The 19,358-nt window shown below is 35.9% G+C and overlaps 1 protein-coding gene across 5 annotated transcripts in view; it reads left to right on the top strand.

Annotated features, from left to right (window-relative positions):
- GABPB1 (GA binding protein transcription factor subunit beta 1) overlaps window positions 1–13,933 on the top strand; it is a 70,663-nt gene extending 56,730 nt beyond the window's left edge. For 2 of the 5 annotated variants that reach the window (XM_030318209.1, XM_030318211.1), the window contains exons 7-9: window positions 1,576–1,758; window positions 4,595–4,710; window positions 12,430–13,933. In XM_030318209.1, the coding sequence (XP_030174069.1) occupies window positions 1,576–1,758; window positions 4,595–4,710; window positions 12,430–12,582 (452 nt within the window). In that variant the 3' untranslated portion in view covers window positions 12,583–13,933. Of the gene's footprint in view, window positions 1–1,572; window positions 1,759–4,594; window positions 4,730–12,429 lie in introns of all 5 variants that reach the window. The other 3 variants (XM_030318207.1, XM_030318210.1, XM_030318212.1) reach the window with 2 other exon arrangements.
- Window positions 13,934–19,358: the final 5,425 nt, after the last annotated feature.

Below are 19,358 nucleotides of genomic sequence, written 5' to 3' on the forward strand. Positions count from 1 at the left end.
TATACTTTAACATTTGCTGATGTCAAAATGACTGAGAAAAATCTCAAATCATGGGCTCTATTTCTGCCTCAATCACACATTGTACATCTGCTTCATTAAAAAACAATAACCAAAAAGGAGCATTCCAAGCATAAAGGAAAAAAAACAATCCCCTTGGATCCCATAAGATTAAAGTCACAGAGCCTTGCATGTATGAAAAACATAAGATAAAGTCTGTAGCTTTATGGAGTATCCTTCCTTATGATAAATATATATAACCCTTCATCAAATATTCCTTTCCTGGAAAATTCTCTTCTTAACATTGTGTACCAGGCAGTTGTCCTAATTTGGGCTCTGCTCTTTTCTCATTTAACTTTAATTTTTATTTTTTTCATGTTTCAAGTTTTAATTTAAATTCTAGTTACCAGATAGTGTAATGCTGGTTTCAGGAGTGGAATTTAGTGATTCATCACTTACATACAACACCCAATGCTCATCATAAGTGCCCTTCTTATTACCCATCCCCCCATCTAGCCCATCCCCCACCCACCTCTCTCCGGCAACCCTCAGTTTGATCCCTCAAGTTAGGAGTCTCTTATGGTTTGCCTCCCTCTCTTTTTTTTTGTTTTTTCCTTCCCCTATGTTCATTTGTTGTTTCTTAAATTCCACAGTATATATTTTGTATCTGATTTATATCACTGAGCATGGTTTTTGTCACATTTATCCATGTTTTGCATTTAGTCATTTTAATTGCTGTGTAGTATTCCAGTGCATGAATCTACCACAGTCTTTTTATCCATTCTGCTTTTGATGGATATCTGGTTGGTTTCAAGTTTTTGACTATTGTGAGTAAAGCTGCTATGAATGTTCCTGTGTATGTTGTTTGGGATCAGTAGTTGGGCATAGGATTACCTGTGGGAAAGGATTTGGGCAGCATTAATTTGTGATTTCTTTACCCAAGCAAGGCCAGGGGTGCTGCTTTCAGATGTCAGAATCCTCTCTGAGCCTCTATTAAGAACATAGTGTTGGATTTTATTTATATAAATGTTAACATATTGTATTATTTACTGTCATGCAGTACTAGATCTGTAGGCCATTGCTACCAAGGCAACCCTTGCTCACACAATCCAGAAAGGGAATAATGCTTATTCTGTTTACTTGAAAAATACAAATTTCCATGTTTCTTTGAATATGGAAATGCATATCATCTCATACGTAAACGTAAATAGAATACAGCCACATACAAAATTCTCTTTTGGATTGTAGAATTTTATTAAGCAAGCATAACCTTTGTTATATCTGTGACCTCAGAGGATTTTATAAATTTTGTGCCTCATATAACTAAATGAAGAGATATTACTTATTTAAATATACATATGCATAGTCAGAACTCATTTAGTTATAAATTGTGGGGCTTGTAGTCTGTTGTTAATATAGGTATGCACAGCACCACTGGAGACTGCCTTTAAGAAAAACCATGTAACAGTGTTTCTGTGTAAGAGAACAGGGAAAGCCAAAGTAGCAAAGAAAAATAAACTTCTATCTGTACTTTTGTATATGCTCACTGATCTTTACATATATATTTTGTTCCAGTAGTGGCTACGGAGGAGGTAGTTACCGCAGAATCTGTGGATGGTGCAATTCAGCAAGTAGTTAGCTCGGGGGGCCAGCAAGTCATCACAATAGTTACAGATGGCATCCAGCTTGGAAACTTGCACTCCATCCCGACCAGTGGGATAGGTCAGCCCATCATTGTGACCATGCCAGATGGACAGCAAGGTTGGTAGTAGGCATTTGCCTAAAGTTTGAGTTTATTCTCAAGGCTCGGGAAATTGTGATATGTTTTTCAAAGCATTTATTTTTTGCCTTAAAATATATTTTTGCAACCTTTTGCAGTAGGCTTGATTGGCTAATTTTATCTGCTTTTTAGGCTACTATTGAAATTAGCTTGCTTTCTCTGAGTATACGAGGTGGAAAGAGGAACTGGCTCCAAAGTATTCCCGTTGGAAAAAGAGCTTAAATAAATAGTTCAGAATATGCTTTGGACAATAATTTCTTATGCCATTTATTGCAATTCACATATCATACCATGTAAGAAAAGGCTCCTTACAAAGAAGTTGGACTTAGGACTTGTAGTAGGAATGTGGTGGCCACTTTTAGCATCTTTGTTTATAATTTCCCATTTTTTCCCCTTGGAAACCTCTGAGAGTAGTAATATTCAACAAAAGCCCCGACTACATTTTCAGGGACGCTGAAAGGCTGAGAAAACCACAAAATTCCATATTTTAAATGCTGCCCAAAACATCTAAGACCATTAGAGCCATGGAAACTCACAGAGGTGCATCAAGAAAAGAAAAGGGATTGAGCTCAGGCATTAGCATAAATATACACTCCCAGCAAGACAGGGCTCAGTCTGTGTAGGAGGTGCCATAAGCAGGGCTGAGGCAGAGGAGTGCATGAATGCTGAAGGAAGCAGAAAGAGAAGGTTCAGAAAATTCCTATCTGAGCAAGCATTGCCATGTACCCAGCATCCCCTCCCCAATACATACAAAAACATGTGTGCACACACATAACCTTTTAGACAATGATTAGGATTGCACAGACTGTGCTCATTCATGGTCAGTGAAGGAATTAGGGAAGGGAAAGGCTGGAGCTAGAAGTTCTCCTAAACCAGGTTTGGTTTAGAGTGACAGAGGAGGTATAGCACTGTAGAGCCACCACGTCTCAGGAAAAAAGTTTGTCACTGTAGCAGAAGAAGAGGAAACCATTGACTTGTGAAGCCTGCAGAGAGCTTTCCAATTCTGCAGAAGTCTGCTCATGGCTCATCCAAGATACTTTCACAAAGCTTCACAGAACTAATTCTAGTTATATAGAAATAAGAAAACTTTGACAGTATTTGCTTATATCAAGCAGATATAATGTTTCTAAAACCTGACATTATAGAGACTAATCTCATCCCATGAACAAATGGAAGAAATGTCATGTTTTGGGATAGGAAGATTCACTGTCATAAAGCTCTCCATTCTTCCTGAGTTAATTTATAAATGTAGGGTGATATGAAAAAAAAAAAAAAAAGGACTATTTTAGTTTGCTACGGCTGCCATACCAAATTACCACAGACTGAGCGACTCAGCAGAAGTTTCTTCTCACAACGCTGGAGGTTTGAAGTCCAAGATCAAGGTTTGGCAAATTTGGTTTCTTCTGAGGCCTTTCTCCTTGGCTTGCAGATGGCCGCCTTCTCACTGTGTCCTCATGTGGTCAGCCCTCCTTCTGTGTGTTGTCTGTACCTTAATCTCTGCTTCTTAAAAGGACACCAGTCCTATTGGATTAAGGCCTACCCACATGACCTCATTTTACCTGATTTACCTCTTTGAAGGCCCAGTCTCCAAATACAGTCACATGGTGAGGTACTGGGGTTTAGGACTTAAGCATTTGAATTTTGAGGAGAACACAATTCATCCCATAACAGAGACTAACAGGTTTTTTTCCTGGAACTGGCCAGATAGATTCTGAAGTTTATATTAATGGGAGGAGGAGGGAAGAAGAGTAAGAAAACTTTGGGAAAGAAGAGCAATGAGAAGAGCTTACTAAATATTAAAATAAATTTTTAAAGCCCCCATAATTGAAAAATGTGTAGCTGACATATGAATATATACAGACTATGCAGACAGTCCAATGAAGCAGATACAAGGCTCTCAATTCTTCTTGAGTTAATTTATAAGTGTAATGTGATATGAGTTAAAAGAAATAAAACACTTAAATCTCAATATCTCTAATGTTTTAAATTACAGTGTACTAAATAAATATTTTACTTTTTTTCATTTCTGTTTGCATTTGTAAATGACAGAATTTTTAATATTTTGACAAAAAACTTCAAAGGCTCTAAAACAATTGTGATTTCCCCCATTGATTATTAAAATTGCGTGGTTTCAGCTCACAGTCATTTCTGTGGTCCCACACTGCTTGCTATGCAAAGCAAGGACAGCTTCTCTCTCTCTCTCTGTGTATTTACATATGTATAAAAAAATACTAAAAATTAGGGACAAGGTCCAACAACCCAAAAGAAAAACAGGCAAAGTTTATAAACAGACAATGTTCATAATGATGTGTCCACACATTGGAATATTATGCAGCTAAATAAAAGAAAGCTCTGTGTATACTGACGAAAGATACCCTAGATACATGGCATGAAAAAAGCAAAGGCAGAGCAATGTATCTATTATATGTGCATTTGAATGTACGGTACCTTTTGTATAAGAAAGAAAAATGAGAATGTATATTCATGTTTTTGTATAAATTAGCACAACAATAATAAATCAATAAAAGTGATTATCTGTTATGCTTATTAAACATTTTTTGATCTTCAGCCATACAATGAATATGTTATCTGTAAAATTTAAAAAAAGTAAGTAGGTGTGTTAAACAACAAGTTCATTAAAAATGCACCACAAAGACAGATATGGACATCCTCATAGAAAGCAAATCAGTGCTTTGAAAATAGTATTTTGGAACATATTTATTTTAGAGGAGTTATGTCAACAATGTCACAGATAGTTTTATTTCTACTAAACCTATCTAAAAATGAATTAATGTATACATTTTTTTTTCATTTCAGTGTTAACAGTACCAGCAACCGACATTGCTGAAGAAACTGTTATAAGCGAAGAACCACCAGCTAAGAGACAATGTATCGAAATAATTGAAAACCGGGTGGAATCTGCAGAAATAGAAGTAAGGAGTCTTTTACCCGGTGTGTTTTGCTGCAGTCATCCAAAATAAACTCAATTTGCTTTTCTTTATTTTTAATTTCCTTTTGGTCTTTTATATTTATTACTGACAGTGTTGTCTTGATACAGAATGAAAGTACATAGTATTATTTTGTCTAGTTATTTGCTAATACATATAGCAAGCCCTCAATAAATAAATATTGAATGAATGAATGAATGAGTGAAGAATTTGTTTATAACAAAGTCTGTCATTGTGATAACATTGGAATGTCTTTGGTTCTTGCACTTCATCCTTTATTTTCTATTATATTTACATACATCATTCTCACAAGTCACTAAAGGAAATGTCACTGTGTATTGATGAAAAACATTCTTTTCTTTCAAAAGTGAAATTCAAAGACCTATTTGGGCTGGAAGATCCTTTTTAAGAAGGTTGATGTTTGTTGACTAGGTTATTTTTAAAAAGCCATAAGTAACTGCTTATTTCACTGTTAAGTTCTTTAAAAAGGAATTTAAATTTAAGCTAGCTTTTGAAAGGATTCATTCTTTTTCCTTCTAGTTTGGAAGTACAACCAAAAACCATAGATGCCTCCCAGGTTTTTTTCTTGCATGACTGTAAATAAAACTGTGTCCCTTGAATTTGATATTAACTCATATAAAGTGTAACTAAAGTTATTCTGGAATAACTTTGAAAGATCAACTGCAGTGTAAAGAACATTGGACTTGAAATTAAATGCGTTAGATTTGAATTACACCTCTTGCCCCTATTAGCTTGGAGGCACATTATCTTAGTTTTCTGAGTTTCAGTCTTATTTTCACTCATATGAGAGTTTTGGGTAATGGTATCTGTATTTTGGACATTTTATCAGAGATGAAGAAGTCAGCATACTCATTATACTCATATTTGTAATATCTGGTATATGTAAGTAGTAAGTGTTGCCGAATATCTTAAATATTGTTGGTGAATAGGAATTCTGAAGGTTCTTATCCATAGAAAAGAGGATTATTTTATTTTGAAGGGGGCACTCAGGATTTTATTTGTTTTTAATATTACTGTTTTAAAAATGTTTATTATTTAAAAAAAATTTTTAATATTTATTTTTTGAGAGAGAGAGGGAGACAGAGTGTGAGCAGGGGAGAGGCAGAGACAGGGAGAGAGAGAGAGAGAGAGAGAGAGAGAGAGAGAGAGAGAGAGAGAGAGAAACAGAATCTGAAGCAGGCTCCAGGCTCTGAGCTGTCAGCACAGAGCCCAACGTGGGGCTTGAACTCACGGGCTGTGAGATCATGACCTGAGCCAAAGTTGGACGCCTAACTGACTGAGCCACCCATGGGCCCCAAAATGTCTTTTTTATTTTGAGAGACTGAGAGAGAGAGAATGAGTTGGGAAGAGGCAGAAAGAGAGGGAGAGAGAGAATCCCAAGCAGGCTCTGAGCTGTCAGAGGAGAGTCTGATGCTGGGCTCAATTTCACAAACTGTGAGATCATGACCTGAGTTGAAATCAAGAGTTGGACGCTCAACCGACTAAGCCACCCAGGCGTCCCTCAGGATTTTATTTTATTACTGTTTTTTAAAAGTAGTCTCCATATTCAATGTGGGGCTTGAACTCACAACCCTGAGATCAGAGGTCACATACTGTACCAACTGAGCCAGCCAGGTGCCCTGAAAAGAGGATTTTTTAAAAAGTCACTAAAAGGCAACGTGATTCTGACTGAGGACAACTAGAATATTTCTTTGCTCCAGTGCATCTAAGTGTAATGCTGATACATCTTTAACCACAGTCACAAAGGACATATTACTGAGTTAAAAAGAATCTGATTCATACTTTAACCAGAATGTTTTGTAACAGTATGACTTTAATTATTGAGGGTAAATTGCTTTGTTTCTTCAAAATTTAAAATGATATTCAGTACATGGACATTCTTACAAACAGTTTATTCCATTGAACAGTATTAGTATACTTATTTTGTAATCTTTTAAATATGTTTTTTTGGATGTTGACTATCATTTCTGGCACATAAGGTTAAAAAGTTTTGTCATGTACTTTGCTTTAACTAATAAAACATTTTTTAAATTCTTTGAATTTTATTGAACATAAACTTACTGAATTCAACAAATTATGTGTTTAAAACAGTGAATGTGCAGCCTGTGCCTTTATTCACCTAATAACCAATGAGAGTTGCTGTTTTCTTGAAGGTTCAGCCTGATTCCCCTCTTATGGTCTTTCAGAGACCAGGGAGAATAATTTCAAATAACAGGAAAGTATGAATTGAGGTATAGAAATGAACTGGAACCAAGGAGATAGAACTTCAGGGAGATGGAGTTTTAGCTTGGTATAAAGAAGTGGGTTTTGTTGTTGTTGTTTGTTGTGTTTTGTTTTTAGTAATTAGAGCTGTCTGGTAATGGAAACCTCATTCTCCATCACCAGAAATGTTAATGCCAACATTGCATGATCTCTCTAGAGCTATTACAGAGAGACCTTGAAGTATACGGTCAGTATAGGTGGTAGAGGTGGGCTGAGGATATAGAATGAAGAGTGGCCTCCATTGTTTTCATCAAACCAGGCACTCATTTCCTTATAATACCTGGAGTTGTTCTTTTGAACTTATTTTCTTAAATGACCAATGGAGTTGTCTTGGGGGCAGACTTTTATACTCTAAGTGACAGCTTAGCCTTTAACCGGAAAAGTTTCTCACAAGCAGTGGTTCTCATCTGGGACGTTTTTGACCCCAGAGGACACTTGGCAATGTCTGGAGACATTTAGGGTTGTCACAACTAGGTCGGCCACTGACATATAGGGGGTAGAGGCAGGACATGTTGCTAAACATCCTACAATGCACAGGACAGCCTCCATAGTAAAGAATCATCTAGTTCAAAATTATCCATGCTGAGATTGAGGAACTCTGCTCTACAGCAATTAAAAATTATGGGCGCCTGGGTGGCTCAGCTGGTTAAGCATCTGACTTGGGCTCAGGTCATGATTTCATGGTTTGTGAGTTTGAGCCCGGTTTCGGGCTCCCTGCTGTCAGCATGGAGCCTGCTTTGGATTCTCTCTCTGCCCTCTCCTGTTCTTGCGTGCATACTCTCTTTCTCTCAAAATAAATGAACATTAAAAAAAATTAACTCATTATACAGAATCTAACATATTTGGGGTTTCTCTGTATGTTTGTGTCCACAACTACCAGAGTGACTGTTTATAAGTCAAGTGCTAAGAATTTACAATTTCCCAACTAACGTTGGAGAGGTTTATTAATAATCTCTACAAAATTAGCTTAAATTGTAGAAAATGTATTGTAAATGGTGAAGCTTTTATATTTGCATTATAGCAATAAAGGAAATGAAATAGGTTTGTTTTTTGAAAGGGAGGTCTGAATAAGACACCAAATTGCAATAATGTATATCATATCACCCCCTCCATACTACTGCATTAAAGGTATTTTTGGGGAGAGGTGTGATATTTGTGAATTTCTTCCATAAATAAACATTAGGCTATTCTGAATTGAAATTAAAACTATTCTTTTGTAATGTGGGAGGGAGGAAATATAATTAGTGCATTAGGAATAACAGATTCTTCTATTATTTAGTTGTGTGAATTCAGGAAATACCTTTACCTTTTCATTGCTATGGAGGTTAGAGATGAATATGTTTATTAGCAAGTTTTTTTTTTTTAAATGAAATATTTGTGTCTTGTAACCAGTGATAGACTGGGATCCTTAGTGTTCTTGTAAAATTTGATTTCTGTAAACTTTACACAGTGTTTTATTTGATGCAGTTTTTTCAGTCTCTTTTCCTTTTATTGATATTCTTTTGATCCACCACAGTTTAAGATTTCCTGCAGTCTCTCTTTTTGGTAAGTTTTTTCTCTAGGGCTGGGGTAGGCAAAGTTTTTTTTTCTGTGAAGGGCCTGATAGTGAATATTTTTGGCTTTATGGGCTTTATAGTCTGTGCTTCACCACTTATCTTTGCCATCGTAGTGGGAAAGCAGCCATGGACACTTTGGAAATGAATAGATATTTCAGTAAAACTTTGTTTATAAAAACAGGCTCATATGTGGCTCATGGCACTTGGAAAATTGATGTTTATACACAAGGAAACAGGCAGCTCACACACCCTGCCCAGTTTCTTTCTTTTTAAGCAAATATTTAATGGTTAAGAATATGGGTATATTTTATCATTTTCTGATTGTGTTATCTTGATCAAGTTGTTTAACCTTATAAGGCTTGATTTCCCCATCAGTAACAAGGCGGAAAATAACAGCACCTACATTATCAGATGGTTACAAAGTATAAATGAGAATACATGTAAAAGACTAGGACAATGATGGGCATGTGATAAATGCTCAGTAAATGTTAGCTGCTATTAAAATTATCTTCTAAAATATATATAGAAGTAGAAGATAAATGAGTAGAATGATTTTTTTGCTCTATAATAGCTAAGGTAAAATAAATTTGAATATTAGAAAATTAAAAATAATAAAATGGTTATGAGATCATTGCTACCAGCTGAAGCAGAATTCAAGAATTTTGTTTGAAAATAAAAAAGCAAACTCAAGTCTTTGCCCTATTAGTCCATTGCCTGGGTTTGGAGTTGTAGTGTAAGAGAAATATCTTCTCTATTGCAACTAAACTGTGACTATTATCCGAATTTACTTTTTTGGAATTCTTCCATATTATACTGTTAAAGGAAAAATACTTGAGTATTACATATTAATAGACTAAGGTATATTTATTTACACATGTCAGAGTCCTTTTTATTGTGCTTTTATTGCAAAAGGTCAAAGCCATAGCCTTGGCATTTCTATTTATTTAAATTTTTTTTTGTAATGTTTATTTTTGACAGAGAGAGACAGAGCATGAGCGGGGGAGGGGCAGAGAGAGAGGGAGACACAGAATTCAAAGCAGGCTCCAGGCTCTGAGCTGTCAGCACAGAGCCCGACGTGAGGCTTGAACTCACAGACCGTGAAATCATGACCTGAGCTGAAGCCGGACACTCAACCGACTGAGCCACCCAGGCACCTGGCATTTCTATTTATTTTCAAAGAGTTTTTTATTTTTGAGATTGTGAGAGAGAGAGAGAGAGAGAGAGAGAGAGAGAGAGAGAGAAGTGGAGTGTGAGGAAGGGAGGGGCAGAGAGAGAGGGAGACACAGAATCTGAAGCAGACTCCGGGCTCTGAGCTGTCAGCACAGAGCCTGATGCAGGGCTCAAACTCAAACCGCGAAATTATGACCTGAGCTGAAGTCAGACGCTCAACTGACTGAGCCACCCAGGTGCCCCTTGGCATTTCTATTTAAATACAAATCTCAAATGTCAGTGTGATGCATTGTTCATGTGTGAAACAACCAAATTACTGTTTACATTAAGGAAGTGTCTTGCATATAATATATGTTCAGTAAACATTTAACAAATAAATTTGGAAACAAAGGATCTCTTTGAGTAAAGAAGTGATATTTTCCACTTTTTAGAGATTTTTATTTGCTTTGAAAAGTGAGATGGCAAAAAGTTTTCCTAAATACCTACACTCCTGAGAACTAAAAAATGGAAACACTTAAAAAAAACTTTAATAATGTTAACTGCTTTCAGTCTTGAGGATTAAGTGTAGTGCAATGACCTTTACCTTTCAGACTTTACAGATATAGTTAAGAAATGCAGTGTAAATGAATCTTTTATTTGGCCTAGTAGAAGGGAGCTATCTTTTCATTTATATTAAGATACATTTTACTAATTGAAGAAAAACAAACTGTATTTACTGTTAGACTACCTCACTTAATTTGCTTTCATCTTCTGAAGTAATTGTGAATCCCTTGCTGTTTCTAAATGTTAATGAATAGCTAGTATTAGAAGATACCTTAGAGTTAGAGAATCTGTCCCAATATTTCCTACCAAATTCAAAACTTTGGTTACCAAAGGATTTTATTTCTTAACACATGTCAAAAAATTTTTTAAAATTTTAATGTTTATTTATTTTTGAGAGAGACAGAGCATGAGCAGGAGAGGGGCAGAGAGAGAGAGACAGAGACACAGAATCCAAAGTAGGCTTCAGGCTCTGAGCTGTCAGCACAGAGCCCGATGTGGGGTTCAAACTCACAAGCTGGGAGATCATGACCTGAGCTGAAGTCAGACACTTAACCGACTGAGCCACCCAGGTACCCTAACAACATGTAAAATTTTAAAACACTTATGCACGGCCATGAGTGCTCCTGCCAGTGGTGGGGGTCTAGTTCCTGGAGAAGCAGCACCCCTCTCCCACCTTTTTCATTGGCGTGCTCAAAGTTCTTCATAGTTCACTGCCAAGGTAGTGGTGTTGATTTCTTGCCCGAGGCTTGACTCTTGGGTGTCCTTTCTGAATTGTTCCTACTCTGCCATTTTGCCTGGAGGAAGGGTAAGAAAAGGGTAAGAAAAAGGTAGCAGGGAAGGGCATGGGCATTTGTTAAATGGAGATGGAAGGGTGCATGTGTTTCTTGTACGTTTTGTGTAAATGGAAGCCTACTTGCATAATCTATCATTACTACATTTGGTGGACCCAGGGGAAAAAATACACGTTGGACTTCATTCCCAGTATGAGGAAGGGAATGGGATCAAAGGAAGGAGTATTAAATATGCTTCTCCTTGGAGACCATGTATGACTAGTGAAGGGGAGGGAATCTTTTGGTGTTCACAATGGACAGGAGTCAAAGAGGCAGTGGAAGAGACCCTCATACTGCCCTCTCCCCCAGTAGGTTGCTGACCCTCACCTCCGGTTCCCTCTGGTCAAGTGTCTTGTCCAGTATGAACCTGGCGTTTCTTAGATTAATAATAGTCCTACCCTCGGCCTTCATCCCACTGAGAGGTCCTAGCCTCTGTGATGAGGTTGTGTATGGGCCTGTGCAGGTTGAGCTTTTGTCCATGCGCATACTAGAGGCATGAGAAAGGAGTCTTTGAAATGCTTTCCCTTAGGCAACTGAATAGGGGCAGAGTGAGGAGGAGAAAGAGTATCATTTTCATTGGGCTAGATTTGTGTTTAGCATTTAGAATTGAATGCATATATTTTATATTTGGACAATTTAATGAATCACCATAGAGAAGTTAGTATTTTATTGGTTTGTAAAAATGGTATAATTTAGGAAAAACTAATCTAGACCAGCACCCCTTCATTTTAGAGATGAGGAGTCTTGCTTATTACCATAGAGGAAGATAGTTTCAAAAGCAGTAACATTAGAATCTTGTAAACTCAACTGTGTTACGAGGGAAAAGCTATGTCCTCTCTGAATACCATTTTGCTCATCTGTAAAATGGGCATAATCTTTATCCTAGAGGCTTGTTATTGGAAATCGCCTTGTTTGGTCACATAATAGGTGCTCAGTAAATATTAACTGTTATAGTTTATTGTACCTTTACATAAAAACATCACAGAGGTGTGAAGAGGTGTATTTCTGTCTTAAAGTCTTCATTAGTTTTTGTAGTATATATAAAAGTACAGGTACACGGTCTGGGTTCATTATGTTAATCTTATTTTTAATTGGAGTAATTTCTTGAGGTCAGAAACTAATCTGTATCAGCATGGAGCACAGAATTAGGGGCTTTAATTACTAATGAATTGACTGAAAAGGCAAGATGCCTAGGAAATGTCAATAGGTGGTGACTACATGTAGCTACTACAGATTTTTCTATTTGAAGGATGCATGCTTGTATATGTTCCTAATGTATTTGTGCAAAAATTGAAAAAACAAACACCTTTTTTTTTAATTAGGAGAGAGAAGCTCTTCAGAAACAGCTGGATGAAGCAAATCGGGAAGCACAAAAATATCGACAGCAGCTTCTAAAGAAAGAACAGGAAGCAGAGGCCTACAGACAAAAATTAGAAGCTATGACTCGCCTTCAGACTAATAAAGAAGCTGTTTAATTGAAATGAACATGTAGTTTGGATTTACTTTTGGTTAAGAAAGAACCCAGTCTTGAACTGTACACAAAAGGTGCAGTCGCAGGAAGCGAGGAGAACAGAAGAGACTACGGATTGATGACTGGACTTAAGCCATGAGCTTTGAATTATTGTAACATAAAACTTTAGAAGTTGTGAAATGTATTTAAAACTGAATTCTGTAAATAGTTTTTGTTTTTTTTACAGTTCCAAATGAGTTATAAAGATTGTTGAAGAGATCCAAAAACACAATAAGCCACTGTTTTTGTGAATTCTTTTTGATTTTAGTATGAACCTTAATTTCTCAGAAACAGAACAGTTTTAAGGGTGATCATTGTTGATTAGACCAAATGTTATGTAATAATTATGTGGTGGACTGATGCTGGAATTACTCCTGTAGGTATAAACTTCTATATGAAGAGAAGATTTCTCCCAGGAAATCTTTGTACAGCTTTAAGTTGTCTCAGATTCTCTGAAAACATTTTTTAGAAAGCAAATTTTTATATTTGTTCAATTTCAGCTATACCCAAGTAGATTTACATGTATATGAAGCAAATATTTTTTAAACTTTCTGTTTGTACATATTCTGCATGTTTTATAATTTCAAAATGCATCACTTGCATAAGTATTTTTCCCATAAAGATGATGAAAGTTACTAGGAGAAAAAAAATCCTTTTATTTAGTAGGTCATTGAGAGTGAGTAAGCTAGCAGCTGGTTTTATTGGAATGACAATGTTCTTAGAAGGAGCAGCTTACAAGAAAACTTGAATTTGCAAACTGCAAAATCTATGCTTTTTTGAAAATTTCATAGTGGGGACGTGAAACTGTATTCTGTGCCTTCCATCATGATTTCCACATGAAAGCACTTTAAGGCACTGGATTTTAAGATAATGTTTTTGGGATACTCAAAGCATATGGGTTTCTGAAATATTTCATGGACTCATTTCTCCCCAGGAAATTATTCTTATGGAAAAAAAATTGCTTTTGTATGTAGAACAAGAACTTTTTGTACTAGTGATGCTATAGATATGTCTAACATAACTTTTACTTTTCCCTGTGAAAGCCGTATGTCTGTGCTGTGACTTGCTCTCATCACAATATTGTTGAATTCCACAGTGTATGGACATTAAACTCTGACATACTGTTCATTCTTTTTTTGTAAAACATAACTTCAAGCTCTTTTTTTCTTGCTTTATTTTTTAATGTTTTATTGCTTTATGAAAATGTTTAACCCTAATACCCTCCTAGATTACCTATCTGTATAAAGAAGCAATTACCCTTAAAACTGTACTCTGGCCTACTTTTCTATTTTACAATTAAATATCTTTTCCACATATGTTCAGTGTAGACTGATATTTTAACCCCACATTAAAAATTTTGTTCTGTATCTTATAGCTATATTCCACCAGAATGAAAATATTATATATTCTTCACACTGTGTCTTATAAATCCTGGAGGTAATTTCTTGGGAATTTGTTAGTTCTCTCACTGGAGTTATTATAGTTATTAAGGTAATAAAAGGATCTGTGAACTATCGGCCTGATAGTTGCTGTTTGGAAACTTAGAAAGGTTTGAGAACTCCAAATAGAAGAGAAAAAACCTTTTCAGTTTTCCACTAAATTTAACATATATTTTAAATTATCTACACCTATAGATTTAACAAATGCTCGGCCATATTTTCAATAGCATGAAGCTACTTTTTCTCTCTCTTTTTTTTTTTTATCACTTTAATGCATTTATGGCTTTGTTAAGCAGGGTGCCTTTGACATATGCAATATTGGAGTGGAGAAGGACCACTATGTACACCCCAGGGTGCAAACCACTGTAGACTTTGCTTCCAGACCAGATTGGCCCCAAAGAGCCTTGAGACAGTGTTGGAAATAAACTCCTGAAAGTTAATTTAATATGTTTTTTGACTTCTAGTCTCCTGTTGTGCTAGAGACTTGACCTGGGACAAGAAGGAATTTTGATTTATAATAACATTTGACATAGATGGGAGAAAACAATTGGTACTTAAAAGGAGTAAGTCTATGATAGTATCAGGTTAATACTCAGATGTCTTTGGGAGAAGTTCACTTTTTTCAGAGTGTTCCATTGACCTTGTATAATTCCTCAGTCATCTATATCTGATTCAGTGTGCTGTGAAATCAATAGTTAGACAAGAATGTATAACAAATTTTAAAAAAAATTTTTTTTTAGCTTGTTTTCAGTTGGGCTGAAAAAGCTTTGCATTCTCATTCTGTGTTTTGAGCAGAGGATTAAAGGAACTGACAGAATAAAATAATATAGAAGTTTTCAGAAATCCATACTTAATGTGTTTCCACTACCTAATGATGGATTTGCAGTTAAAGGTCATTTGGTTACCATATCAATGTGTGAACAAACACCTTTTAGAGCAGCCTTACTCCAGGGTTCTGTGAGAGAATCAAGCCCTAGTGCCCTAAGTATTGGGCCTAATGAATTAATATCTTTTAATGAATTAGTTTCTTCCTTGTGCATCTGGAATAGTACTGGCTATGTACTATCTAGACACTGAGCTCATTTGATGTCTTAATTGCTTCACTACTTGGTTCAGATTTAATACTTCCCTGTGTCCAGTCACTGGAATTTGAGGATTACAAATCTAAGTTGGGTCTGTGATGCTTTAAGAAAGCATCCTCTGGCAAGTAGTATCTGCGGGGACTGTGCTTCTCAACTAACTTTCGTTTATTGTTACCTATTTTATTTATATCCTAATCGCTTCTGTAAGGGCTTGTGATGTCATTTGTTTTAATTTGCTTTAGGAAAAATTTTCTTACGTCAATCTTTGATCCCATGAATGGCAGAGTAGTACTCCGTTCTTTTACTTTGACGCTGGATTGCTCTATTTCTTTGTGGTGCTGGAGGGCTGGGAGTTGAGGAGTTTTCTCCTGTGACATTCAAAAGAACAAAGTTAAATGGAAGAGGGAATAAATGTGAAATCCCATGCCATTTTTGTTTATGACCAAAAGATATGTGTATAAATATTTTTATCCAAAGCATATTGCTAATGAAAATCTATGCCAGCATATTTTTCTTCAACATGATTGTTTATGATGTTATTTATTGAACATTAGAAGAAACCATTGCCTATAACAGGAATTGGTGAGTTGATAGACCTATTCATGGATGCTTTGTGCTAATATGACTGATTATTTTTTTCTGTTTTACTCTATACATAGCTTCTTCCTGATAAAATCTATAGTTTTCTTTGTGCTTTAATACCTGAAAGACCTTGAGGACTAACTCAAAATATACCAAGAAGAAAAACCTTTTCAGATAAAATCACAAAACAATTGAAGGAACCTTTGTGGATGAGCTCCATATGGAACCCATATGGGTGGGTTCCCAAGGCATTAGCACTCAGGCTTATATAGCAAATAGAAAAAAAACCTTTTCTATTCACCTAGCTTCTATTGAGTAAATAACTCCTCCAGCATGTCAGATCAACTTAGGAATGAACTAACAGATTTGTTATTTCATTAAGTAATATTTACTGTACTTGGACTTCATTATAGATAGCTAGTTTGTTGTAGTTGTGAATGATGTTTGCTATTTGCTTTCTCTGTGTTAGGTGAGAACATCTCAGTGCACATGGATTCAGTTTGACGTAAGCTCCCTGAATTCATTCTTAGATTACTCTGTGGAACCCATGATTGAAAATGCAGTATTATCACTGGAAATATGCTTCTGGTTCCAAATCGAAATTGTGATATCAATACTTTTGTGACTTGTTAAAACTATTTTCCAAGTGTAGAGATATACAGATAAGTGGTCTTAATAGTTTTTGATCATTTTGATACCCTGAGCACCTTCAAAAATATTTCAGTTTAAGAATAATCAAATATTGAATGAATATAGTTTGGGTATAAATTATTGAGGACTCTTCACTTTTAGATAAAGGCTATAACTTCCAAAAAACTACAATTTGCTTCCTGGAAAAATTTTGATGTCTCTGCGATTCTGTCCATTATGCTTTATTAATTGTTTATGTAGTTTTTTCATTTGAATAGCTTAGATCTCATGTGCACAGTTGATATATGTTTTCTAGATTACTTAAATATCTTTGATCTTTTTCTGTAAGAAAATTATTTTCTTATATATTTTTTGTGTGTCAGGTAAAAGTAAAGCATTTATTTTTGTATTACCATTTTTTCATAATTACTTCTGATTTGCCATTAAGAAAGCTTAGGGGCGCCTGGATGGCTCAGTTGGTTAAGCATCTGACTCTCGCTTTTGGCTCAGGTCATGATCTCGCAGTTTGTGAGATGGAGCCCCAAGTCGGGCTCTGTGCTGACCATGTGGATCCTGCTTGAGATCTCTCTCTCTTTCTCTCTCTCTCTCTCTGCCTCTCCCCTGCTCGTGTATGTGCTCTCTCTCTCAAAAGAAATAAACATTTTTAAAAAAGCTCATACTTAGTGAACCTAGTCTCTTTTTTAAAAAAATTGTTGGTTTGCCAAAGTACTGACTACTTACAAACATTTCTGCTCAGTATCAGAGACTTTTGACATCAAACCCCGAAGCATATTGTTAAGTGTGCTTACTATCTTTGTTAGGTATAATTCAATACTCATTAGTTCTGTTGTTGGTTTAATGAAAACTCAAAAACATGTAGAAGGGCACAAAACAACAATATAGCAAACATTCATGTATCTACTACCCAAGTTTAATAAATCTTAAGTTTATCTTGTTTGTTTCAAATCTTTTTAGAGACAGAATGTTCTAGATGTAGTTGAAGTCAGTTTGTTTCCCTTCCTCATCCCATTCTCCACCCCCACCAAAAGGCAGCCACTTCCTTGAGGTTGAGATGTTTCAGTCTACCCACATTTTCTTGCTTTTACTACACACTGGATTTTGTAAATACATGGTAGAGTTTTGTGTGGTTTTTAAACTTTAGTAAAGCTGTCATTCTATACATATGTCATTCTGCATTTTGATTTTTTCAATTCATCAGAATTTTATTTCATTTTATTTTTTAAAGTTTAATTTTGAGAGAGACATAGTATGAGCAGGGGAGGGGCAGCGAGAAAGGGAGAGAAAGAATCCCAAGCAGGCTCCACCCTGTCAGTACAGAGCCCAATGTGGGGCTTGAACTCACAAAACCATGACATCATGACCTGAGCCAAAACCAAGAGCCAGACGCTTAACTGACTGAGCCACCCAGGTGCTACAATTCATCAGAATTTTAGACATTTATTCATATTGATACTTGAATACTTTTTCATTTTGACTATTATATAAAATTAAGTAAAAATACACCATAATTGATTTATTTTTTGTTCTATGTATAGATATGTCACTTCCAACTTTTTGCCATTACAAATAGTACTCTGTGAACTATGCGCTTACATGTGCTAAGTTTCCCCAGAAGGTGGAATTGTTAGTCTAGGGTGGTCAATTTTACCAATATTGTCAAATTCCTTTCTAAGGTGGCTGTGAATAGTGAAAAGTGATGAGAATTCTCATTTTCCCACATCTCACCAACACATGATACTGTCACACTTTAATATTTTTACCAACCCTCATTGGTATAAAATTGTTCTCAATATTTGCAGTTTCCTATTATGAGTGAGGCTGAACATTTTCATCCTGTTCTTTCTTGTTCATTAGTGTTTATTCTTCTGTGAATTGCCAGGTCATGGCTGAATTTTTAATTGGCTAGTTTTTCAAATTGCTTTGTTGTAGCTTAATATTTTTCTGGAAACTGATCTTTTGTTGGTTGTATGAGTTGCAAATATCTTCTCCCAGTGTCTGATGTTTTTGTTTAAGTTTATCTTGAGAGAGAGAGAGCAAAGCACACATGTGCAAGAAGGTGAGAAGTAGAGAGAGAAGGACAGAGAGAATCCCAAGCAGACTCCACGTTGTTAGTGCAGAGCCTGAGGCAGGATTGGAACCATGAGATCATGACCTGAGCCCAAATCAAGAGTGGATGCTTAAACGACTGTGCCCCCCAGATGTCCCCAGTGTCCAATTGTTAAAAAAAATTTGCTTATATTGTCTCAATTAATACATATTTACTATATGCGATTCTCAATGCCACGAGGCTGAGGGAGATTCCCAAGTTTCATATGAGTCTAACACTCAAGTGTATAATTAAAGGTGGGATGAAATTTTAATTTATAATTTGATCCTTCTCATTTTAGTTCAACATGATTTTCTTTTTATAATGTATGCAGTAAGGGACAGATTTGATTTTTACTTGTATCATTTTTAAGAGATGTAATATATTACCTAAGATAATTTTTTTCAATTCTTGCTCTAACTTTTGATATAAATATTTATTTATATTTGTATATTTTATAAAAGTCTATTTCAAGTTATATTTGAAAGGACTGAGTGTTTGGATTATTGCACATCATGTTTAATAAAGTTTTTGGGAGCATTTAACAGTCTCCAAAAATTAGAATTTCACTAGCCTCCTGCTCCTCGAGGTCTGGTGTCTTAAGAGTTGCAGATAACATGGGGTGCCTGGGTGGCTTAAGCATCCAACTTCGGCCAGGTCATGATTTCATGGTTCATGAGTTTGGACTCTGTGCGTCGGGCTCTGTGCTGACAGCTCAGAGCCTGGAACCTGCTTCAGATTCTGTGTCTCCCTCTCTCCCTCCCCCACTCATGCGCTCTCTCTCTCTCTCTCTCTCTCTCTCTCTCAAATTGTTATTTAATGAATAAACATTAAAAAAATTAAAAAAGAATCTCAGATAACAACATTGAGAGAGACATCTTGCTGTGATGGAAAGAACATG

This window comes from Lynx canadensis, chromosome B3 (genome assembly GCF_007474595.2).
Source record: "Lynx canadensis isolate LIC74 chromosome B3, mLynCan4.pri.v2, whole genome shotgun sequence".
Lineage (NCBI taxonomy): Eukaryota > Metazoa > Chordata > Mammalia > Carnivora > Felidae > Lynx > Lynx canadensis.